General features: G+C 34.2%; 2 protein-coding genes across 9 annotated transcripts in view; one reads left to right on the forward strand and one right to left on the reverse strand.

Moving 5' to 3' along the window:
• Positions 1-14,568, forward strand: part of LOC127877676 (ovostatin-like) — a 159,253-nt gene extending 144,685 nt beyond the window's left edge. For all 8 annotated transcript variants that reach the window (XM_052423769.1, XM_052423777.1, XM_052423776.1 and 5 more), the window contains exons 29-38: positions 297-508; positions 806-1,018; positions 1,322-1,449; positions 2,916-3,003; positions 3,786-3,854; positions 4,185-4,284; positions 5,738-5,877; positions 6,115-6,193; positions 11,333-11,476; positions 13,778-14,568. In XM_052423769.1, the coding sequence (XP_052279729.1) occupies positions 297-508; positions 806-1,018; positions 1,322-1,449; positions 2,916-3,003; positions 3,786-3,854; positions 4,185-4,284; positions 5,738-5,877; positions 6,115-6,193; positions 11,333-11,476; positions 13,778-14,004 (1,400 nt within the window). In that variant the 3' untranslated portion in view covers positions 14,005-14,568. The remainder of the gene's footprint in view (positions 1-296; positions 509-805; positions 1,019-1,321; positions 1,450-2,915; positions 3,004-3,785; positions 3,855-4,184; positions 4,285-5,737; positions 5,878-6,114; positions 6,194-11,332; positions 11,477-13,777) is intronic.
• A 2,474-nt stretch (positions 14,569-17,042) lies between these two features.
• Positions 17,043-25,313, reverse strand: LOC127877687 (ubiA prenyltransferase domain-containing protein 1-like). Its single transcript, XM_052423808.1, has 3 exons — positions 25,295-25,313; positions 23,055-23,139; positions 17,043-18,019 (listed from the first exon to the last, which is right to left on the reverse strand). The coding sequence occupies exons 2-3, from the start codon at positions 23,123-23,125 to the stop codon at positions 17,143-17,145; spliced, it is 948 nt and encodes a 315-aa protein (XP_052279768.1). The 5' UTR covers positions 23,126-23,139; positions 25,295-25,313; the 3' UTR covers positions 17,043-17,142.
• Between the last annotated feature and the right edge of the window lie 1,077 nt (positions 25,314-26,390).

The following is a 26,390-nucleotide window of genomic DNA, read 5'->3' on the forward strand; positions in this document are numbered from 1 at the left end:
TTTGCATGTAAAAAGTAACAAAGTGCAATAGTTTTTTCAACTAAAACGTTTCGACATATTACGACACGTGATAGTGGAGATTTTTTTTTGTTGCTTTTGTGAAATTTTTAACTTTGTAGTAAATTTCAAGTTGATTACATTGATAATTCTTCTGTATGGAGGATGATTTGATCATATTGAACACCAAATAAACTACGAAGTTAATATAGAAAAATGTGCGCGGCTTCCACATGACTTGGTAAAATGTATTAATAACGAGCATGAGGTAGTTAATACATTCCCAATGGTTTCTGTAGGTTCTGGCCAGGTGCACTGGGAGCGAGGTAACGCAGAGAAAGTACCTGAAAGTGATATGTGGTGGTACCGGGCACCGTCCGCGGAAGTTGAGATGACCGCGTACGTGATGATGTCCATGTTGACAAGTTCTGGTGGTGCATATGAAACTGCCCCAATCGTTCAGTGGCTGACCAGGCAGAGAAACTCGTATGGTGGATTTTCATCCACCCAGGTAACATTCCATAGGTTTTTAGTTATTTATGTATTACAGTTGCGCAAATGTAATTGTTCGTTTCCATTGTGGATTGAAATTGCCTTGAAATAAGCAAGGTCGAGCCTTTCAAAAAACGTTTTACCATAATAAAAATGTGATAGTCATACATTATATAAAAAAAACAAGTATGTGACCATAGACAAAAATCCTTTACAATCAATATGCCGTTGAATTCAAATACATACCTGACAGTACGATAACACAAATGTTGTGGAGACTTTGTGATAACATGAATAGTGAACGGTTTTGTTACAGGACACAGTTGTGGCTTTGCAAGCTCTGTCCATGTTTGGCGCGCGAACATTCTCAGGAGACTCCAACGTCCACGTAGAAGTGAAACAAGATGGTGGTGGTGAGCACATGTTTAGCGTTACCCCTGATAACAGTCTGGTCTACCAGTCAGCTGATCTCAAAGGAAGCAGAAAGGTGGACGTCTCAGTATCTGGTTCAGGCTGTGCTTTAGTTCAGGTTGGTTTAAAATCATTTTTAATCAGGACTTTAGTTGAGTTAAAGTGTATACAGAAAGTGCAAGTAATTATCTTATTAGATCTACCTCGAGATGAGTAATTTATGTAATGTGAAACTGTCAAGTGTCAATGCTTATTATTGTCTATGTCTTTTGAAAAGGTACAATATCTAATCGTAGTAAGTTGATGTTCATGATTATTAATTTATCATAAGCCAATTTGTTAATATGTCAATTATGTGTGACCATGAATACGCCTAATCATTTCTGTGTTTTACCATTGTCTGTCTCTTGTTGTGATGTAGGTCACCATGAAATACAGTGTCTATAAGACTGAAGATCCTGGTCCTGCATTTGGTCTAGTTGTGGGAGTGTTTAAGTCCAAGACCAACAGAAATAACTGTGCTCTTCGCACTCTGGAGGTCTGTGCAAGGTATAAAGCAGAATACGGTAACATATTGTTTAGTAGAGGTATCAACTAGAAACTAAGTTTCAACACTAGTAAATTGATCTTATTACGGTAATGTGCCATGCTCGAGAGACTTTACCCTGGCATTCTTATTTACAGAACTATTGTTTGCATATGTTTTGTTTTCCACAGCATCTATCGAAAACTAAAAAGGTTTCAACCCTTAACGTCATAGGATGGAAATAAAGAGTATGTGCAACGCACAAGAGAAATAATAATAAAAAAAATAATTTCTTTAGTAATTTCCTAAATAATTTTTACTAAGATTTTGTCTCTAGCACATGAAGAAAACAAAAAATAAAACAAAATAACTATGATATTAGCTATCAATTGGGTAATGTGCCATGCACAAGAACCATAACTCTTTTCTCTCGTACTTTAAGAATATAATTACTGCCTTTTGTTATTCGTTGTACTTTAATTTTGTCTGGAACATATCTTGAAAACTAGCAAATGTACCAACCTGAATATGTATAGGAAGGTATTTCGGATTACCGAGTGCAGTGCGCAAAAAATATAACTCTTGCTTCTATAATTTTACAATATCGCGCTTTTTAAATAAACATTGTTAATAAACATTTTGCACACATCATATATCGAAGCTTCAAACTAAAGCCTACAAATTAGTAAAATCTCATTAACGGGATCTGCAGTGTAAAGAACTTGTACTTCACTAATTAAAGAGACATTAACATTTGCTCATTTTCATACACACAGTTTGTCCAGAATCTTGATGTAAGTAGATTTCTCTGAGGGGATGTGCGTAGTACAAGAACTATAATTATTGCATTCATATTTCACCTGTTCACTTAAATTGTGTCTTGAGCATTTTTTGAAACCTAACAGATATCAAGTTGATGAAATAGTACGGAATGGAAATTTTGACAATACGTCTGCAAAGCTTTACTCCTATAACGAGCATCCAAAAATAAGGTAGCAATGGCGAATCTTAAAAATACCGTCACACCATATGCCAAAAATATAACTCAATCAGGGTGTTTATCTTTTCAATACTTAGGCCCAGTTAAAATCTGGGTCACGTGGTTCAAAAATCGAGGTCGCCATGTCAAATTTATAAAAAATAATAATAGTAATCACTGTTCAGGGAACATGTATCCTTCAATCTTAATGAAACTTTGTTTGAATGTTGATCTCGACACTAGATTCGCAAAGATTGAATATGTTTCACGTAGGTCACCATGTATAAACGTAGAAAACTGAATTTCGGCCAACAGAGAGAAAACTTGGTTATCTGGTATTCTCCGATTGAAATTATATGAATTCTATTTGCTTCCTTAAGGCATATAATTTTGGTCATGTTATCGTAGGTTCTAGGTAGGAATAGTTTTTTAGGTAATTCAATGGGGGCGGGGGGGGGGAGGATTACATTTTGTTGCTGTTACTTGAAGGAACGAATATTTGTATTGTAGTTATTTGAAGGACGGAATATCCAACATGGTTATTTCTGAGATTAAAATGCCAACTGGCTGGGTTCCCGTCAAGCAGTCGTTACGAGAGGTAAGAAACGCTGTTCTAGACATAATTAATCAAAATAACCTTCTAATGAATACGTGTGTATGCATGTTATTGGTGCTACAGGGCTATATCACTGCTAAAAAACAATTTAGAATACCAGTCATCCTCACGATGTTTATGAGCAACAATAAAATATTGAAATATGCAACTCTAATAATAAGGACAAATACTAAATTGAGTCTTACTTGGTAAATTTTAGTTATTTTGAACTACCTCCTTCCAAAAAAAACTAAATCTGATATAAACAACAGTTATCAGGGTAGCATTTTGGGCGACGTCACGTATATATATGTCAATAATATAAAATTGTCGTTTACTTCAAATTTTTTTATAAATGATAAATGTTCGGGTAATGTTAAATTAAAGAAATCGCCCCATTTATGCCAAATCTATTACTATCAACTGAGTTGCGTTCAATTGACCATGATTCATCCCATCAGAAGCAGTAAAGCAGTATAGTAATTGATCATTATCTCGAGTAAGACTCGAATACAGAACGAACTTAAAATATATCTGCAATTTAAAGGAAATTGTAGTACTTAAAAATGAGCCTGATAAGGAACACAAATATAAGGCAGAAACCTGTGTTTCTGTTTATTATACAGATACGTCTCCATTTTAAAAGAAAACATGATACACAACGGATAAGAAGCTACATTTATAGCGAGAATGGATATGAAGTTTTACTTTTGACGTGTAGTTAATTACGTCATTGGTACTAAATTTTTGAAAAAAAACACAACAACATTAATTTGTATTTTAAGCTTGCATCATCTGGAGACATACAGAAGTTTGAAGTTGATGAAGACTTTGTGGAACTATATTTTGATGAGGTCGGTGTCTCCTAAAGTTGAAATAGATTAGTATCACACATCCAACTGCCATACCAAGAAGATTGTTAATTCATCATTTAGTTTCAATGTTTGCATAGTTATTTTCAGATAGTGGAAAACATAAACTATGTATGTTGGATATGTTAACAACAAATCATTTTAATGGACCAAAAATCGTCTGCATATTTTAGTTCCTTAATAACAAATTATATTGGACAAAAATGCATTACAATTAACAATTATTGATATATTATTTAATATCAAATCATAGAATTTTGTGTTATGTTTAAATGCGTTTCATTCAAGTTTGTGTTACTATTGTTGTTTTAGTTAAGCAAACAAAAGAAATGTGTAACATTTGAGGTTGAACAAGTCATTGAAATGAACCCCAAAGCGGCCAGAGTGCAGGTGTACGACTATTATGAAACCAGTAAGATTCTCTCAGCATAGTACATAGATATAATCGATTAATTTAATGAAAACCATATAGTTGACTTTTTATGTATCCCCATGTACCTAATTATTAATAAAAATGTGAAAAGAAAGTGTATTTACCAGAATTTAATACAAATGAACCAGTTAATATTTATCAGCATTCATTTAAAACACATAAACTCATAATTTAATTACAGTTTTACAAATACTTTTTGGATTTGAAGTAAGAGAAAGTACAGCTAAAATATTAAATCATTACGACATATTCCAATCATGCTTTTTTTATCCCCGCCGAAAATTTGCGGAGGGGATATAGTAATAGTCTCCGTCCGTCTGTGCGTCTGTGCGTCCGTCCTTCGGTCCGAAACTTTGTCCAGTGCATAACTCCAAATGTATTCAATCGATTTACTTGAAACTTAAAATATAAACAGAGGGCAACTAGGAGAAGTGCAGTTACCAAGAACCATAACTCTACCTACCTTAGTTGTTTAATTATCTCCCCTTTCATATAATTTCATAGTAATTTTTTGTCCGGAGCATAACTCTAAATCTACTGAAGGGATTTACTTGAAACTTAAAATATCAACAGATGGCAACTAGAAGACGTGTAGTGACCAAGAACCATAACGCTATCTACCTTAGTTTTTGAATTATCTCCCCTTTTATATAATTTCAAATTTAATTAATGTCCGGAATATAACTCTAAATCTTCTGAAGGGATTTACTTGAAACCTTAAATATAAACAGATGGCATGTAAGAGAAGTGCAGTGACTAAGAACCATAACTCTATCTAGCTTAGTTTTTTTAAATTATCTCCCTTTATTTATTTTAGAGTAAATTTTTGTCCGGAGCATAACTATAAATCTACTGAAGGGATTTACTTGAGACCAGAAATATAAACAGATGGCAACTTGGAGAAGTGCAGTTAACATGAACCATTACTCTTTCGGTTGTAGTTTTTGAATTATGTACCTGTATTTACTTATTTTACTTTTTTAGATATATTTTTTTATCTTTTATTTTAAATTATCTTTAATTTAATTTCATAGTAAATATTTGGCTTTCCAATTTTAATATCTCCCTTTATCTAATTTTACAATAAAATTTTAATTTGAACACTGAAGTATCCACTGTAAAATGAATAGATGAGTTTTAGGAAAAATACAGTGATCAAGAACCTGTTTATAGTCATCTTTATAATTAACTCCCTTTCTTTCATTTCCATATATTTAATTCTCTACAGCATAACTCCAACACTATATAATTAATTGATCCTTGAAATATAAAAAGATGACACAGGTGCCATGTTTTACAAATATTATTCTATTCTCTATAACAAATGTTTTCATATAAGCATACACCTTTCGGCGGGGATTTTGCATTACTATGACAAGCTCTTGTTATATATTTTTTAATTAACATGTCCAATCAACTGTTATAATGCTAGGCTACAGTGTGACCGTGAGCTACGAGATCAAGACGACCTGTGGAACCAAAGAGGAAATCCCCGTGGACAATGCAGGCATGGACTGTTCCATGGTGCAATGCAGGGAGAATTCTGTCGATTATGAGGAATCTGTCAAGATGGTTTGTATATTGAACTTGATAGCAATATTATATTATTACAATAGTGTGTACTAAGTGAAACATGAGGGAATGAAATACAGTGGCTCATGATTTATGAAACGTTCTTTAGAATACAAAATGATAGCTTGTGATATGACATGGAACTGATAATATGAATTATTTGTTGTTGCTATATATGAAGATAATATGTGGCAATACTTTTGTATTCTTACGCATAACCGGTACATGTTCTTTCAGAGCTGCCCATCCTGTCCAGACAGGGATATCTCTATTGCTGAAATGACAGAACTAGTCTGTGAGAGGAATATTTCATCAGGTTTATTCATTTGTTTTCCTTTTTGGTGTTTTGTGAAAATGTACCTTCAAGATATCTTTAAGCAGTAGTTATTTCTATTACAAATGTCATATGTTTCATTAGAATAATATCAGCCCTTCTGCAGCATTTAACATTAAACATTTACATTAATTATATAAAAGGTAATTTTGTCGAAGGTAGTGTTGCCATAACATTTGACCACATGAAATTTTAGCAAAGTGTTTTCATTGGTCGTTTTTAGACGACAACTATTAACTATAATAACTCAAATTAGAGAAAAATATGTTTATTCTGTTAGATCATGTGCTCTTACAATATCTCCGCTGAGTATGACAATGTTTCATGTTCCCTAAAAAAAGCCGCCTTGGCCGATGCGATTTTTCTTATATAGCTAAAGTTAAAACATGTTTACAGAATGTTTATCTAATTATATTTTGTCCGAGTTTGAAAATGATTCCGGCCCGGTGAATACATTGCCGCCATGAGACCGGCAGTTTGGGAAATTTGCCTGTAGTAAATAAATTGCTAAAAGTATTTGGTGACAGTCATAGTTATTGTTCAACCAACCTTCAAGAAACTTGGTCATAAAATTTATCCTAATGCAATCAAGGCATAGTTGAAAACTGGTTACCGTTAGGTAAACACACACTGTCACTATGCTAAATCAATCAAATCTTGTTAAATCTTTAGAAGTATTGTAGGCATATTTGTTGTGATACCTCTGCCGATTTTAAAAGTGGTGTAAGTCAAATGAACAAGAGGGCTTGAAAGAACTCTAGTAGCTCACCTGAGATTTAAAAGAACTGACCTGTTCTGTGCAACCAAAGATATTATTAGAACAAATTTTCAAACCAAGTTTCATGACAAGTGAAATATAAATGTAACTTTAGGAGCGCTAACAAGGTCTTACTATAGCCATATAAACATAACTTCACCGCCCCCTGGCGCCATGTTTTTCAACCGACCGGAACTATTTTGGAACTCATCCAAATATAATTAAAACAAATGTTCTGACCAAGCTTTATGATGATTAGAAAATAAATGTTACTTCTTGAGTGTTAATTATGTTTAACTATTGCAATATACTAGTATATACTATATTCTAGTAAGGAAAAAATGCCCCGCCTCCTGGCCGCCGTGTTTTTTAACCAACCGGAACCATTTTCGAACTGGTCTAAGATATCATTTGGAAAAATCTTTTGACCGATTTTCATGAACATCGGACTATAAATGTGGACTCTGAAGTATTAACAAGGTTTAATATTAGCTATATGAGGAAAAATGTCCCACCCCCTTGTAGTTGTACGACAGATCAAGACGATTTTCGAACTCATCCAAGATAACATTAGAACAAATGTTCTGACCAAGTTTGGTTAGGATTGGACAATAAATGTGACTTCAAGACCCGGCTTTAAGAGTATAAAAAAGTTTAAACTTAACCATCTAATGAAAGATGCCCCGCCCCTTGCGGCAATGTTTTTTCAACCAAATGGGACCATTTGCAAAGTCATCCAAAATATCAGTGGCACACGTGTTCTGGCCAAATTTGATAAAAAATCGGAAAAAAATGTGGCCTCTAGAGTGTTAACAAGGTTTTACTTTCGCCATACATAGCCATATAAAGACAAATACCCCACTCTGTTGGCCATGTTTTTTCAAGCAACCATAACCATTTTCGAAGTCGTCCAAGATTGGATTGGCACAAATCGTCTGACAAAGTTTTTAATGAAGATCTGGAGTTTTAATAAGGTTTTACTATAGCCATATAAGGAAACAAAATGCCCCGACCCCTGGCGGCCACGTTTTATAACAAACCGGAACAATTTTCGAACTCGTTCAAGCTATCATTGACACAAATCTTCTAACCAAATTTCATAAAGATCAGACAAAAAAATGTGGCCTCTAGAGTGTTAACAATTCAAATGTTGACGCCGCACAACGCACGACGAACGACGGACAAAAGGCGATCACAAAAGCTTACTATGAGCACATTGTGCTCAGTGAGCTGAAAACATGGCCATCAGGAGGGACACATTTTCATTAAATATGGCTTTATTGAAACCTTGTTAATACAATAGTTATTATAATTTGAGTTCAATCAGAATGAAACTTGCTTAACATATATGTCTTGGGATATTTCGGCCAACAGCAAAATGGTTTCGGTATCTTGTAAAAAAAAACATAGTAACGAGGGAACGGGGAAGTTTACATCATAATTGAAACCTTTGTTCCGAATGTTTGTTATATTCATATCTCAATTCAATTCGGTATATTCGAAATTATGGGTGCCCAATTTGTCTTAGTTAAGCTTGTTATTTTGGCTTGAAGGGGCCTTTCGACGTTTTTGATAAATTGACAAAATTAAAAAAGTTGTTTCAGATTCGCAAATTTTCGTTATAGTTATGATATTTGTGAGGAAACGTTAATACTGAACATTTCACATTCTCTAAAATAGCCATTATATGCATCTTTTGACGATTTAAAAGCCTGAAAATTATAAAACGTTGCAACGCGAAACGATTGAATAATTGGAGAGTTCTGTTGTTGTCATTATATTTTGTGAAACTACGACAATTGCTCGTATAAATTATAAAGCACATTCTTCATTGAATGAGCTCAGATGGCCGAGTGGTCAAAGTGGTAGACTTTTACTCCAGGACTTCAGGGGTCAGGGGTTCGAGCCCTGTTGAGGGTTACTTTTTAAAATTTTATTCTTGATGTTTTGCTGGAGCTTTTTAGATCCAATGTTCACATTAATCAATAAAAAGCGTTTAATGACAAACTTCAAAACATGCCAAAATCTGTAAAAAGGTTCAAGTTGCTTCTTTCTAAAGATGACTAAAACCATTAAAGGGGTCTTTTCACAGATTTTGGCATGTTTTGAAGTTTGTCGTTAAATGCTTTATATTGATAAATGTTAACATTGGATATAAAAGGTAGTGCTGCACCGAATCCAAAATTCAATCGGATCCGAATCCGAATCCAAAGGCTCGGATATCGAATATCGGTTCGAATCCTAATTTGAAAGTAAAAATACGCAAAATTAAAATTTATATTGTTATAAACAAAATTATGTTTTGAAACACCAGAACGTATATATGTCTTATGAGAAAAGTAATTAACTTTTATTATTATTATAAACTTTACAGCAACTAATATTTATACTACTTTAGCAGCATTGGTAGATGCAGCTGCAGCCGCAACAACAGTAGTGGAAGCAGAAATAACGACATCAAAAACAAAAACAAATACTAAGTAGATGACGAAATTGACTTACGTTTTTCGAAAAAAAATATATATACTCGGGTCCAGATTCCGCAAATTTCTCAAAATCGCACATACACAAAATAGTGTAAGCATCCACACCGAGGATTTTAATTGTTTATGTGCATCGCGATTTTTCTTCTGCGCCATTTTGCACCAACGAAAACGAAATTAGACTGTGTAGTACCATGTTTTTTGTCGAAAAAGTAGCGATAATTGTGACAAACTACATACCAGTCAGCCTTTCAAACAAAAAGAACCAATTTAACGAAACGTATAAGGGCGAAAGAAACAATTAACGCAAACGAAATGTTAAACTCAAATCAGATCCGGATTCGAAACCGATTTTACCAATCACGGTTAGATCCGCGAATCCTCGTTTGGATCCGCGAATCTCGTATATTTCGAATATTCGGTGCAGCCCGCATAAAAAGCAACAGTAAGAAAATCAAGAATAAAATTAAAAAAAGAAAAAAAGATGCCCTCAGCAGGGCTCGAACCACAGACCCCTAGAGTCCTGGAGTAAAAAGTATCCCACTTAGACCACTCGGCCATCCTTTCGGATACAATACAGGTGTATTTTATACTTTATATAACCAATCCTCGTAGTTTCACAAAATATAACGACAACAACAGAACTCTCCAAATTATTAATTCGTTTCGCGTTGCAACGCTTTTTAATTTTAGGGGTTTTAAATCGTCAAAAGATGCATATAATGGCTATTTTTCAGCATGGTAAATGTTCAGTATTACTGTTTCCTCACAAATATCATAACTAAAACGAAAATTTACTAATCTGAAAAAACTTTTTTCAATTTTGTCAATTTACCCAAACGTGAAAAGGCCCCTTTAAAGAGATGCTAAAAGTTGTTGATAATGATTATGATGATGATAATAATAAGAATGATGATGATGATTAATCCTGATGATGATGATGGTGGTGATGATGATGATGATGATTGATGATGATGATGATGATGATGATGATGATGATGATGATGATGATGATGATGATGATGATGATGATGATGACGACGACGATGATGATGATGATGATGATGATGATACTGGTGATAGATTCAGACACATTAAGAACGACCCAAATTTATGATATAATATTGGATCACTCAAATTAAAAGTTTCCCTTCCTTCAGATTATTTTGGTTTTTTTAATCCTGAAAACCTCAGTGATAAACCAAGTAAAAACTCAAGAACAAGAATTGATTTATTTGAATCTTATCTGACCTTTCATCTAATAAATGTTTATGTAAAAGCTGTAAGACACATAATTATGGCATTGTTAACATTCCACAAGCGACTTTTTGAACTTTGTATAGACACCCTCTTTAGCAGGAGAGAAAATCAGCTACTGGCTAACTGGTTTGTTTCGTTAGAGTTGTTCCCCATTAATTAATCTTTAAATATGTACGGACTTAAGTTGTGTGTATATTCTATATATTAAATTAACAAAAGTTTTTAAGAAATAACATGCTTAGATATTACACATTCATGCTTCATACAGTATTTTTTATCTTTTGAATTCCACACTCTTTTTTATTAATTTTTCAAACTAAGCTTTGTGAGACATGAGTTTATTAGAACCGGTCATAAGCAGCACTAATGTAATTATCTAAGAATGATAGCTATCGATGTTGTTGATAGACCAAGTCTTAAAATTTGCTTAAAACTTTTATACGCGGAACGCTGGACTGACAGAGGGAATGGACACTCGCTATGTGCAACGAATATCAACATGCCTAAGGCATAAAATATACTAATATTCCCAGACTGTAATCGGAATATTTAGTGTATTGTTGTGTGTATTTTTTGTGCGGAAGCTTTCAAGTCGATGCTTAAGGTTTAATTATTTTCTAGTGCTCAAGGCAGTCGTAGGCAGAGAGGGAATATATCCTATTAAAATCATGGCAGACTTGAGGCCCAAGCAAAAGATGATTCTGGATTCCTTTGTTAAGTACCAACTTGGATCAGACTGTTCATGTCCTATTCTGCAAATGAAAGGTACAGTTAAAGGTTTTGTATCTGCTATGTTGACCTTGTTCTTGTATTGACTTAGTTATGATTGTTTCCATTGTTATATTGTTAAATCATAAAGACATTTTAGACTCCTCGTCTTAGTCTGTGTTTCTCAATACCTTTTAATAAAAAAGTATGTCAATACCATAATTGTACGTAACCTCACTAGTCACAAAAATATAATACTTCTCCCGCAAAAGTTTTTGTGCGGGTATATTTGTATCTCCATGTCGGTCGGTTGGTCTGTAACGCTGCACTAGATTGTTTTGCGTCGCCAATAAGTCCATCAGTTTTCTATTTGTCAAAATGAAAGGATATATATATATTATTTATACTTTGTCGTGAAGACGAAATTTGTTACATGTCGCGATATTCTCTGACGAGTTACGTGCCCTCTAACGTAGACGTCTAATTGCAAACTTGTATTTTCTGTCGTGAAATCGTGGCTTAGTTTCTATGCATCAGCATGCAACTTTATAGATAAGTTGTTCATAAATATACTTTGAAGACGTGCAAGACATTATTTTCATGAAGCTCGTTGTATTCTGAAAAGTGTTGTATATTTTTTTAACTTCGGCAAGTCTTACATTATGCACATGTGTTTCTTTGGTCGTCATGTTGTCTCTCAGTTTTCTGCGTATCAACGCTCGCTTGGATATTGTCGGTTCGGGTACAAATTAAATGTCCTCGAGTACTTTTAAGTATACTTAAATGTACCCCGGGTACGGAAATTATAATAAAACATCCTCGGCCGATTAAAACTGTACCCAAGTTTTATCCCGCCAAAAACCCGATGCTCTACGTAATACGAAACAAAATTATCTTTGAAAAAACTTACCGCCTCAAAATTATTTTTTTTAGTATGAGTTTTGATACTATAGAGGGCATTTTACAAAATATTGACATAACTTTGAACATAATTAATTGGGAAAAAGCCGACATAGACAAATTAAGCGTTAGAATACCCGGTTCCGTTTTTCAGGTAGTATATTTTCCGTACCCGGAGTACAATTAAGTAGTACCCGAGTCGACAATGACCAATCGAGTCGTATCAAATCGAGTCGTATCAATATCAAACTTTAAAGATATGTTTTTATGAAGACGTGCAATTGCAATTTTCTTTAAAGACTTATGTGCCCTATACCTTTGGCATAAATTGGAGAATTTCATCAGTGAATATGTGTGTTTTGTCGCGGACGTTTTTTGAAACGATTATAGGAATGTTGTTTATACGAGCAAGACGTTTTTTGTTTATGTCACGCTATTATATGCAGAGCGTGTGGGTACAATTTGGATGCTTCCATCATTGTACATATCAACATTAAACTTTCAAGATTTTCAAATTGTGTTTGTACTCTGCGGAAGAGAAACCTTTTTTTGGTTTGTCGAGATTATTGCAAATGTATTGCAATTGAATTATGGCAAACGGCAGATGCTTGCCTCGATGTACACGTTTTCTTTGTGTTGCGGGTGTATATGGATGTAGTTTATGTAAAAGTTTAAAACTTTGTTTGCCTCCTTATACCGATTGATATATTATATCAGCGTTGAGGTTTTTGTCTTTCTGTGCGATCAATAGGAAAAGAAAACCATTTTGATAATGTTTTCACTAATACTCAAGTTTTACACCTTTTTGAAATGAGCTCTTGCGGGAGAAGTTGTCATCTCATTGGATGTTCTAGTTTTATTTTTCATACCCATAATACCTTTTGCTGTTGTTTTTTTTTCAAATATACAAGGACAAGCGTACGATTTCTGTAATAGTTCTTTATCCTTAGCCGGGCTGACCGTGTTGTGAAACAAAATGTCCATTTAAACGGACTTGTTATTAAATTTTCGTATTGTTTTAATTAATGAAATAATTTTTCACTAGCAAATATTTTATATTAAGAATACTTTTAAATAATTACAATATCGAGGAAAAAGATGCAATAAAAATGTGCTTTCACTGGAGCTCGAAATCGGAACCTCTTTAAAAACAAAATCTTAGGAGGTACAACTACACAACGCTGACTTTCGAAAAGTGTAGGGTAGTGTTCACGTTATGTTGGTGATACGTGTTTTGTAAATTTCAAACGCTTTTAATTTTTTCGATTCGATTTTATTTCATGTAAATAATCGAACATATTAATTAAGCATTTTTCGTCATTTTGATTTTGAATATAATAAATACAGTTAAGATCTAAGTTTAAATCCTTTAAAACGAATTAATTATTCCATGCACTCACGAATAAACTTGTCATATTTTTTACCCATTTCAAGTAATGAATCACTCCTGCATTTCAGAAAGCAAAGCACTGATATTCCGTGAAAAAGGTGACAATAAAGAGGATATCGATTTCTCGGCTCAAGATACAGTACTTCCATTCTCGGAGAAATTGGAAAAGAGCGTTCGAACCCTGGTATCAAAGGAAAGCCTGTGTGCAAAGCTAGATCGGTTCAGACGTTCCAAGTCTCCAGAAAGTGACCGAATGATGAAACAACTTCTTCGTAAAGTTGGCATTCTGCCGTAAATAGTTTTCATCTTGCTTCGTAAACAAACGCAAATATGCTGGCGTTATAGTATGGCATAAAAAAATGTCAAATTGCTTTCGTTTTAGGAATATATTCATTTTTTAGATTCGTCAGGACCCAAAAAGGACATACTTCATTGAAATACTCCCTATAGACCTAAATGTCGCCATTCCCTTTTGCGCAAAGTGGTATATGTCAGCGAGTGGTGACACTGTTCGTTATCACACATTCAGCGCTGTTTTCAAGTGCATTAATCATGGGCGAGGTTGGAATTTATTGTGATATCAGGACAGTTGATAGACTTGTCTGGCGTATTCATGTATGCGCATATAATATCAAAATACTCTGTCTGCTTTCAGTTAATGATTTCGCAATGCTAGCTTTTTTCATTGTGTATTTTAGTCTAAATTGTATTTTCTCTTTTCATTACTATTCATGGGTTCCTTGTCTTTGAATTCCATTATTTTACATCACTTCATTTTAATCAACTATCACAATTGTATGTTTAATCAATCCATTATGTATTTTATATGTGTACACAATTATAAAGACCCATACATGTATGTGATTTATTGCTTATTTACACTATACTAAAAGTTATAACATATAAACTGGAATTATGCAAATGACAAATGATGGTCATATAATTTATTACTGTAAAGACTTTTTAAGAGTTTCCATAGTTCCAAGTTGGACATGTGTTAAAAACAAATACAAATAACGGACAAAACAACACGAATGTAATGAACATCGAAAATCTAAAATAAAATTCTATACAATAAAGAAACTATATTGTGTGTGGTCTGTATATGTTGAATGAATGATTGTGTAAAGTATTCTTAAGTCAACAACTAGACAAACATAGTGTCTATGTGAAAGATGTATGCAATCCCCAGACATACATAGTGTCTATGTGAAAGATGTATGCAATCCCCAGACATACATAATGTCTATGTGAAAGATGTATGCAATCCCCAGACATACATAGTGTCTATGTGAAAGATGTATGCAATCCCCAAAGGATTGGAAGAGAAGTAAAGAATACAAAATTTCGAGACAAGTGTACAGATTCAAAAGCACAGCCGTGCATTTGCAATACTTAATAAAAAAAAACAAAGAAACATTTCATCGAAATAACCAATACAATAAAAAAAATCCATGTAGAAATTCAATAGAGAGGCATAGTTAGGTTTTACACAATTTAAGTGCGACAAGGGATATGAACACTTTCATCTCAGGGCTTCCCCTTGCTCAAACTAGCCTTATTGTGCCCTTTTACGCTAAACTCAGACCTTACAACCCAATCTAAATATGTACTTTATATGAGGCATTATCTGAACAGTTCTGCGGTATGGTTATAAAACATTATTTGTGCTCTGCTTTACTCGTCAGTCAGAGGATATATGGCATTATGTGTATTACCTTTGTCAGCAGCATATGTTCCTTCTTGCTTTTCCTTGCCATAAGCTATAAAACAATTAAACAATTCAGCATGAGACTCCCTACAAGATAGATCTCATTGAGTGAAAGCGCAGTGCGCAAGATCCGTTTATCTGCATTTCATACTTAACAAATTGTTGCTTTTTGTTTATTTGCAAAATCTGATTTTCGTTAAGAGTAAAAGTTAAGAGTAAAATCCTACATCAGATTTTTTGTAAGTATATTGATCTCACTTAAGGAAAGTACCATGCACAAAAACCATTACTCTGCATCTCACACAAGTTTATGGAATTATTGGCATGTGTTAGTGTTCGTACTTGATTGTTGTCCAGAGCTTAACTCCGAAGACTATGAAAGCTATCATCTAGAAACTTCATAGGTAGGTTGATCTCAATTAAGAGAAGTGCTGTGCTCAGGAACAGATACACTGTTAACTTTAATAGTTTAATTTCTAACGTTTCTTTTTATACAAAGTGTACTTAACCACACCGTTACATACGGTTTACGAAATCCAGAGACACATCTGAGAAGCTCAGCTGTTCTATTTACCCCAGGTGGTTGTATCAATTGATGTATTTGGAAAATAGAGAGTAGAAAAGAATTATCCAATGTTTGATACCAAAAATGAAACTCAGAGTCCTGAGATTTGGGAGATTGGTAAAAATATATTTAATTCAAGCCCATATTAACCATGTAAACTACATAAAGAGGTTAGTTTCTGTAACTAGGAAATATACATACTGTCTTTGTAGGGTTCCTACCTTTAAGTAATTAAATAGTAATTAAAAAATTGAATATGTTTTATTTCCCTTTTATTATTGTTTAATTTGAGTTATAATGCTATGAGGTTAAAATTTATTAACACTTAAATGTATCGTGAATATTGCTGGGCCAAGTGTGTGGTTGAGCGCTCTAAACCCGGTTTAAACCCCCAATGCTTTGCATTGGCCGTTCCAAGGCGGTGACCCCAGCTTTATTCTTATATGTGTTTATGTTGTTTTGTATTGTGCTGTTTTGCACTGTTTTGACAATCGGTCACTTGCCTTAGATAAAGGCCCAACTAACTGTTAATAATAAGAATTCAATACTGCTCCAGCAGCTAGAGTTTCACTTCTTTATATTGTAGGGGACCACAAAAAATGTCACTTAACAAACGCAATACCTCTGCGCCTAAATTGTGCATATGTACCGATATTTATATTTAATATGTGTATGTAAAACAGTATGACTCCGTGACTTTGACCGTCTCCTGATTAAAATAGTTTGTTTTATGGTGAACTGCTGCAAAATTTAAATACCAACTATCATGCATGTTGACCATAGAGTTTTAAAAGATTTTTTTCAATGTATGTCTATCTAAATCAAAATGCAAATTTGACTAAATGGGAATTATTTTTGTTAATCTCTAAATAGCCCTTTAATGCTGTGTCGAAATCTGCCAAGTGTTTTAGGAGATGATGCTGAAATGCAAAAATTGATAACAAACTTCACTATGAGCATGTTGTCCTCAAATGAACAAACAAATAGACTAATGATACATTCCATCCATCTAATATCTATACTCATGAAACAATTTAAAAACATACATATGAATGAATACTGTTATATTATTTATTACAAGATTAACTTAATAACAGCTGTATTTCAATTCAACATGGCATTATAATCAATCACCCATCAATTTCGCCAATATATGCCTACAATAATGTGGGAAGCAATTTAGTGTCAGTAAGGAACACTGCAAGCACATAGAGAATGCCCATCTGAAAGTTCAGTTTAGCTACTTTATGTGGTATCTTGTTGAGCTGCCTAGCTCTAAACTGCCTTTCAATGTTGAATGCTTCTTGTACTGTAAGCACTGGAAGAATCATCCACCATGAGACATGTAACACACACTGGAACAACATGAGGTACGGCAGGAATATCAATATTGTGAAAACCAGGTAGGAGCCTGTCCATCCCAGAAGAATCGCAACAGTAAAAATGTTTGCTTTCTTGTCCGAATCCATGTCACGCGTATTGTTAGCATGAAGTATACCTATTATATGCAGGACCAGAGGTATTGCATACAGAAGAGAGGTAAATGAGATTCTCCCCGCCTGCCCCAGGAATGCAAACATGACTGACACTGGTCCAAATGTTAGAAACACAATGACATCACCCAATGCCATGTACTTGAAGCCAAGTCCTCCAGTGTATAAAAAGCTTCCTGACAATCCACAGAAAAATATTAATGCAAGATGTTCCATTGGTGCATCGGATATAAAACTCAGACATAGAAATCCAACAATTCCCACTGAGTATAACACCATTGCCAGCCATTGGATTTCTTCTGGATTCAGTATCTTGTCAACGAGTGTCCTGTCATCACTGGATTTGTTGTCTATACCTCTTTGGTAATCAACATAAGTGTTGACCAAGTTTCCAGCTGCATGCACAGAAAGCGCAGTCAATAATGTTATCAGAAAAATGACGATGGAGAAACTTCCAAACGCTTTAAATGCCAGAACACTTCCAAGGGCGACTGGTGTAAAACTAGCGGTGAAAGACCATGGTCGAAGAGCAATCAAATACCTGAAATAGATATGATATTCACTGAACAGCATTACTAACCCAACAAGTGTAACACACTGTAACAAAATGAAAACTTTTCGAGGACAAGCGTTTAAATGTATTCAAAAAGTAATTTGCCAACAAATCTATATAAAAGTTAGATTTCATTTCATAAATTGTGAATTTTTATAAGAATGTTAACACCATAAGACAAGGCACTTAAAAATGTTTAATCAAAATAACCACTTAAATGTTCATTATACAAGCCCTTTGTCTTTTTCCAACATTTTGCTTCATGAAAAAAGGCTGTAATATGGAGCTTCTAGTATAAAGTACATGCACAGTTAATACAAAACCCTTTCATGACAAAATAAACTTGTTGCAGTTTATTTTTGTTTAAAGAACTCTGGGACTAAACAAAAAGCACTCTAAAAATGCAATATGAGCGGGCTCTCTTTGAGGTATGGAGGTACGGATGAAATTACTCAAGATTTTAGTAAAAGCCATCAAACCGCAGGGTTGCTGAATAGTTTTATTGTTCTAACTGCAATGTTATTTTTATGACTGCAAAAATATGTATCAGTAGAATAAAGGAGATTTCGTCACAATACTATTACGTCCTACTTACATTTGTGTCGAAGTTTCGTCACAATTTTTTATAAATTGGTTAAGGTAAATAATAGTCGATTGTTAGTAGAAAAAACACATATGAAATTGGAAAAACACATACGAAAAAACATACATGTAAATAAGCGACTATCGTATTCTCTTGAGCTTTTATAAAGCAGTATTTGTCATTACATGTAATAAGCTTCTGGTGCCTTATGCTAAATTACAGTATCTGAATATATTACGGAAATGTATCAGCCATGACATTGATATAATAGAACAAGACCTGTTTTGTAATACCCAATACTTCGCTATGAAGCCGCACAGCAGCTTTTATAGTGAAAAAAGTCCAATGAACATTACTTCGCCAAAAATCAATGGACTGGAACGAAGCTCACACTTCATCTCTAAGTTATATAGGTAGACTCGCATACCAAAAATAACCTCAATATCAGACAGCGTTGCGTAGAGAACTCTCTAGAAAACGGTTATACTAGAGAAAATTTCCAATTCCAATGCCCATTTATACTTCGCCAAAAATCAATGGATCTATCTGCATGTCATGTAGCTAGGCATACCAGAATTCAGCTCATATATCTGAAAGTGTTGCGTAAAAAAACTCCACCAAACGGAATGCCTGATGGACTGACAAACAGATGGCGGACAGTGCGACTGCTATATGCCATCCAATCGGGAGCATAAAACGCAGTCAAATGTGTTCAACGCGTAACAGTACTCCATTTTTTAACGGATTAAAAACAGTAACGATATTTATCAAATGTAGCCAAATATATGCAACAAAAAAGTAGGGCCTTAACAAATAAGAATGGTTCCAAACACCATTGAGTTTATATTAAACCAAAGACCAATCAATAACCATGTTTATTGTAATATATTTTGTTTAACTGACAATCAAACATTTTCACGTTCCCGCTATCGAGTTCTGTCAAAGTTGACTCTCTTGATGAAACGAATTGACTGACTGACTAATTGGAGGCTCGGATTCAATCATTGCCTCAACAGACATTTAAATGTTCAGTCGACAGAAAATTCGTTGAGTTAATATCCCCCGCCATGACTAAAAGTTTTGGACGGACAGAAATACGGACAACACCAAAATTATTTGTGCTTAATTTGACGTTTTACTGTTGAAGTAACTTTTTGATTGTGTAAATTTTTATGTTTCAAATTCTTAGTTAATATATTTTAAAAAAACAACAAGAGATGTGTTTGTCAGGAACACAATGCCCCCTTCTGCACCGCTTTGATATATTTTTGTTTCTTATTATATCCCTTTCTAAATATTACTTCCCTTGTAAAAATGATCTGTACCTGCCAAATGATAAATAGAAATTATCTCACTTTAAAGCTTGTTACTTCCCTTGGATTTGTTTTTTCGACCTTTGACCATGAAGGATGACCTTAACCTTGACTTTCACCCCTAAAAATGTGCAGCTCCATGAGATACACATGTATGCCAAATATCAAGTTGCTATCTTCAATATTACAAAAGCTATGGCCAATGTTAAAGTTTTCGGACAGACGGACGGACTGACAGACGGACGGACTGACAGACGGACGGACTGACAGTTCAACTTCTATATGCCACCCTACCGGGTGCATAAAAAGTGTGCGTGTTCCGAAGGAACTCTCAGTAATTTTATAAGATAATGTGTATCGTGCAGTATACGTGTTTTCCTGAATAATCGAATGGAAATAAATATATCTTCTACGACCTTTATTATATTAATTATCCAATTGTTTTAGAATACATATCTTTAAATCAAATCAGTTACTTGCTGTAACTGTATGTTGTAACATGTAAATTATAGCAATTATAAATAATGTGAAAGAAAATTGAGTTGTGATCCAATAAAATAAGTATTTTACTTGGTCATTTTGGTGAAATCGCCAGAGAACGATCTATCAATATTTATATGTATATAGACCTTCCGCGACAAACGCACGCACAAGCACTAGCATCATGTTCTCATCAAGAGCAATATTATATATGTGTTGACTGTAGAATATACTAAATGTTTGTTTACGAGTAACCAACTTTCATGAAGTGAATTAATTTGCGAAACAAAGACTCCTGGCTTCCTGCATTAATTAGTTTGATACCATGTTAAATACCTAATAGCCATCTGTCATCTTAAACTTAAAGGGGCCTTTTCACAGATTTTTTGCATGTTTTGAAGTTTGTCATAAATTGCTTGATATTGATAATTGTAAACATAGGTAATAAAAAGCCTCAGTAAAAAATAGAGAATAAAATTTAAAAGAAAAAAGAACAAGGGCTGTTTGTAAAACATGCATGCCCCCCATATGGACTGTCTGTTGTAGTGGCAGCCATTGTGTGAATATATTTTTTGTCACTGTGACCTTGACCTTTGACCTAGTGACCTGAAAATCAATAGGGGTCATCTGCCAGTCATGATAAATGTACGTATGAAGTTTCATGATCCTAGGCCTAAAAGTTCTTGAGTTATATCATCAGGAAACCATTTTACTGTTTCGATTCACTGTGACCTTGACCTTTGACCTAGTGACCCTCTGCCAGTCATGATCAATGTACCTAAGAAGTACATGATCCTAGGCATTAGCATTCTTGAGTTATCATCCGGAAACCATTTTACTGTTTCGAGTCACTGTGACCTTGACCTTTGACCTAGTGACCTGAAGATCAATAGGAGTCATCTGCCAGTCATTATCAATGTACCTATGAAGTTTCATGATCCTAGGCCTAAGCATTCTTGAGTTATCATCCAAAAAATGCATTTATTGGCTATTTTAGAGCATCGTAAATGATCAGTTTTACTGTTTCCTCACAAATATCATAACATAATATAAAAAAAAAAATTTGCGAATCTGAAACAACTTTTCTTAATTTTGTCAATTTACCAAAACGTGAAAAGGCCCCTTTCAGACCCCAAAAGTACATAATCTGATCACTACATGGCTATACAAATATGATCGAACAATCTAAGGAGGATTGATAGGAATATGTCAATTGCCAGTCTAACTGAAAAGAACACTAGTCTAAATTGTATTGTTTCTCATTATTGGCACTTTACTAAACTATAATGACGCTTATCACACATTTTATTTATAAGTTAAAGGGACGGTCAATCACGAATGACGAAAAAAAAAAAGTTCTAAAATACCGTATTTTTTTACAATTATTAGTTTATATTGATTAAAATATCACGACTGGTATATTACATTACTTGAAAAAAGTTCATATTTTCAGTATATTCTGTAATAAAATTTTGCGATGTGAAATCGAAAGTACATCGCGAAAATAGGTGACATAACGATATACACTCTATAAATAAGGCAAGTAGATTTATCATTTTATATATAAAATATATACAATTCACTACGCATTATCTTCTTCAGTAGTGTAGGTTCCAGCTGGTGTCATTGAATTTATGAACAAGCAAATTCGTTGAATTGATATCCCCCGCCAATATGCTTCTGGACACAAAAGTATTATATTTGACACTCAAAAAAGGATTTTCTCAAGATACAAAGGGCCATATCTCCGTTATTAACAGATGGTGTACAATGCCATTTGGCGTGCATCATGCTCTTATCCATATATATACTCATACCAAGTTTCAATGAAATCCGCCAAAACACTTCCAATATATGGCTCTGGACACACAAAAAAGCATTTATTCAAGATACAAAGGGCCATTACTCTGTTATTAACTTATGGTGTACAATGCCATTTGGCGTGCATCATCCTCTTATTCATATACATACTCATACCGAGTTTCAATGAAATCCGCCAAAGCACTTCCAAGATATGGCTCCGGACGGAAAGACAGAAGGACCGACGGACAACGCCAAAACAATATCCCTCTGCCTATGGCAGGGAATAACAAAATAAGAAATAAAGGACTTACAACGCCCAAGTAAAAAAGTGGGTTTATAACGTGAAAACGTGTGATTATTTACTATTTTTGAAATATTTCATTAAAACTAGTTCATGTATCACTGAAGTATGTATTATTTGAATTGTGCACATTGTTCCAAACATTAAAAGAATGTTAATATAAGGAATTATTGTTTTACATTACCCCAACCATTTCTGACCATTTCAGAAAGTGATATGTCCTTAAGCAACCTACACATGAATGCCTCAGTGGCTATTTAGATTGCCCTTAAAAATTTAATACAGTTAACAGTTTGCAATTTTGTGTATCTTTACGCCAGTGTCGGATTGTAATTGCTTAAGCTTTCCATCTCATATTTAAGCAAACTATACTTGATAAAATCTCGCACAATAGCTACGAAAACAACTTTTGAAGGGTTGTTTACAAAAGTATCCGAATCAATTCTATCCGAATTGATAACTGCTACAATAAACAGCCGTTAATAACGTTAACACGACATGCCTTTAAGTTTATAACACAAACAACATATTGGAGAATCTTACCTGCTAAAATGTTCTTTCAACTGGTCGAGATGGCATGTCGGGTCTTCCGTTGATTTTGCTTGTTGCATCATGACATATGCGACGACTGTAAGAGAACGAATATCCCTACAGTACTTGATTGAAATGTGTCGATATGTGTTAAATGTACGCGATTATTCTACACCGCGCGTTTACGAAATGCTATAAATATCAATCCAATTCCGACTGTGAATCTCGTATTTATAAGACAACTGATAAGATAACTTAGGTTTGTGTTTCCATTTATTGCTTTGCTTCGAGTTCCTAATTTAGATCTCTATCGAAGACCGACATGTAATTCCATTCACATCTAGGTAGTCTGGTAACTATGGTCACCAGAGAGCATATTAATTCCCGATACGGTCTCAGTCTCACTCGAAGACGTACAAGTGATTGCACTCGCAGCTAGATATTGTGGTAACCATGGCAACCACAATGCAGGCAAAACGCTCCAGGGAGCTATGCAAACTGGACCTCGGTAAGCAGATGGAGCTTCGTGACCGGGGTGAGAGTCACCCGCAGTGGATTCCCTTGAAGACTTCAGTTTTTTCGGCGTAGCTGTTTAACGTCACTTTTTACCTTACCTTACCTTTCCCGCGGCTAGACACAAATGAATACACTTCATTTATTCAATTGGCTGATTTGAGTATACCCCCAGAACATTGGAAACATGAACGCATCTTTGTAACTCTGTTTTACTGCGTGTTCAGCATGAAACAATTTTATCTCTAATGAAAAGGCTTGATAGATAGAACAGTTTTACACTCAACTCTTGACATCAATACCGTTGTGCGTGCACCTTTTATTTTCAGAGGATTGCCATTGCCAGAGCGTTTGTACTTAAAGGCTATGTTCTCATATTTAGTAATTACTTCCATATTCCTGTCTGTGTACTAGTATATTCATAAAAGTATCGTTTTTCCCTTTCCTGATATTTGTTTTGGCCAAACCATTTTAAATTGTTTTCGAAATTGAATATTTAACATGTAAAAGTATAAAGTTTTAAACAAGCCGTCGTCCCAGCAGTGGAAGCGTGGCCTCACTTTAAAGCGGGTATATACGATTTTGTCAAATATTTATGAATTTATATAAACTGTGTAAAAATCTTATTAAATATATATTTCAATATAAATTAAAATAAAAGTTAAGAAGAACATGTGTCGAAAAATGCGAAATAAGCCAGATATTTAATTCTGAAATTGAAAACGGCTGTACAGCCGAATTCGCCAGCATGTATACCATACATGTACGATGTGCATCTAAACTTAGTTTAACGGTTTATTTGAATTCTTGCAACGATATCTATTCATACGACACACGAACACTATCTCCGATCCTACTGCAAAGACGAATGCTTCGGTTATTGTAGGAAAATATGTACGTCACTATCGGCTCGGGGCGCTAATTTGCCTTTGCTGCATTTTATGAAATTCGGCTTTAATGTATAATTTTTCTTGCCTATTTTGTGTTATTGTAACATATTTTATAAATATATTACAATTAAACACATATAAAAAATCGTATATATCCGCTTTAATGCCTTGCATTCCAACCCGCAAAGTATCAGGGTCAGTTCGCGGCCAGTAAAATAATCGTTATATGATATAGACGCTATCGCGTGAACTAGGTGAACTGGAATTTTCTTTAGACCAGAAATATATTAAATGAAGATATTAAGCGATATAATTATGGTATGTCAATAATAGATTCTTAATGTGTTTTCAACAATACCATGATAAATATTAATCATTTTTGATAAATTTTACAAGAATTATTCCACCATATTGACTAATGTATTAAGCATGAGCGCGATGATTCTCGACACTGTTGATAATCGAATCAAATAGCAATGCCCGAAAAACCACTTAACCAGGTTTGTTCGACGAACGCGCGTATAAATATTTAAAATATGAACGGATACTTCGCGTATGGCCGATTGACTCATATGTTTTAATTTCACTTCCATTCTTCTTTTGGTTTTATGTTTTGTGTGTATAGGTTTATGACCAGCAATATGTAATAATGTAAAATAAGCCGCGAAAACTCCGCGTAACATCCCGTTCTGCGTGTGATGCAGCTAAGAACTACACAGAAAAAGACATTCGCTATCTTTGATCTCATTCATTGAACTCTTTACCTTTCACCAACTTCAACCACAATCAACGCCGTATATCTTTTTTTAAAGATATTTCTTGTTAGTTCTATAAAATCTAGTAACATACCTAACTAATATATTAAATGTTCATCGATTCAAAGTTGTTTTTTTGCATGCGCAAGGCTCGGCGGGTGACGCGTTGTATCTGCAACAACAATAAGAAGGTTGTTACGAAACCTGCTGCTTGTCTCTCTTAACTGAAGCGAGTTACTAAGCAGACCAACGTGGTATTATAACGATTCGTCGCAAAAACGTTACGTCAAGGTGAGGTAGGTACGGGTCAACTGTCGAAGGCGTTCTTGTCCCTAGTGCAATGTCAAGACAACTTTATGACATTTCAATGATAATTCGGCGTTCCACTAGCAACTGATTGCACGATAGTAGAGATGGTTTATATTCATAGACTTATGGGCAACATTTGTAAGTGGTTGTACCAACAATAGACACCTCTTTGCAATAACAAATCTAAATAGCTGGAAATTCAAGCTAGAATTCGAAATTCAACATTTGTCCAAACTTTCATGAGTCTGTTACCGGTAATTTAATAAATATTCTGGGACAAATTCTGCTTACTGACATAATGCAGCTACGGTCACATGACGAAACCTTTAGAGAATACGAAAATGTATAAACTAGTTCTTTTACAAATGTTAAAATATTTGCACTTATGCAATTGAACTTAAAATAGACTGACCTATTTTTATTTCTTATCAATTTATGTCTAAAACGAAATCCCTTATTTTTAGTATCGTGACGAAAATACCCACCGACTGATAAAATAAATTAATAGAACTGGAATAATTACGTTAGAAAATATAGAACAACCAATACATCTACTGTAGAAGACATGCTGAACACACACAAGGACGTTGTACAGAACATTCACAAAACGATCCGTATTTAAATACTGTCTGTTTCATAACATTCAAATGTCTAAGCAGATAGTGCCATGGTCGTATCTCTTTGGCGCGTGATTATAAATTTATTGTAGACAGTTCATCAGCCTTATTTGTATGCTATTATAGCTTAGAATTCCCTCTTGCACAAGAGCTGCTACAAGACATCATGCTCAACTATTTTTCTGTCTCGATAGCATAATTTATATTTTCTGCCAATGAATAGATATAATGACCAAAAATACATCTTAGATTTTTGAATATATA

This window comes from Dreissena polymorpha, chromosome 4 (assembly GCF_020536995.1).
Source record: "Dreissena polymorpha isolate Duluth1 chromosome 4, UMN_Dpol_1.0, whole genome shotgun sequence".
NCBI lineage: Eukaryota > Metazoa > Mollusca > Bivalvia > Myida > Dreissenidae > Dreissena > Dreissena polymorpha.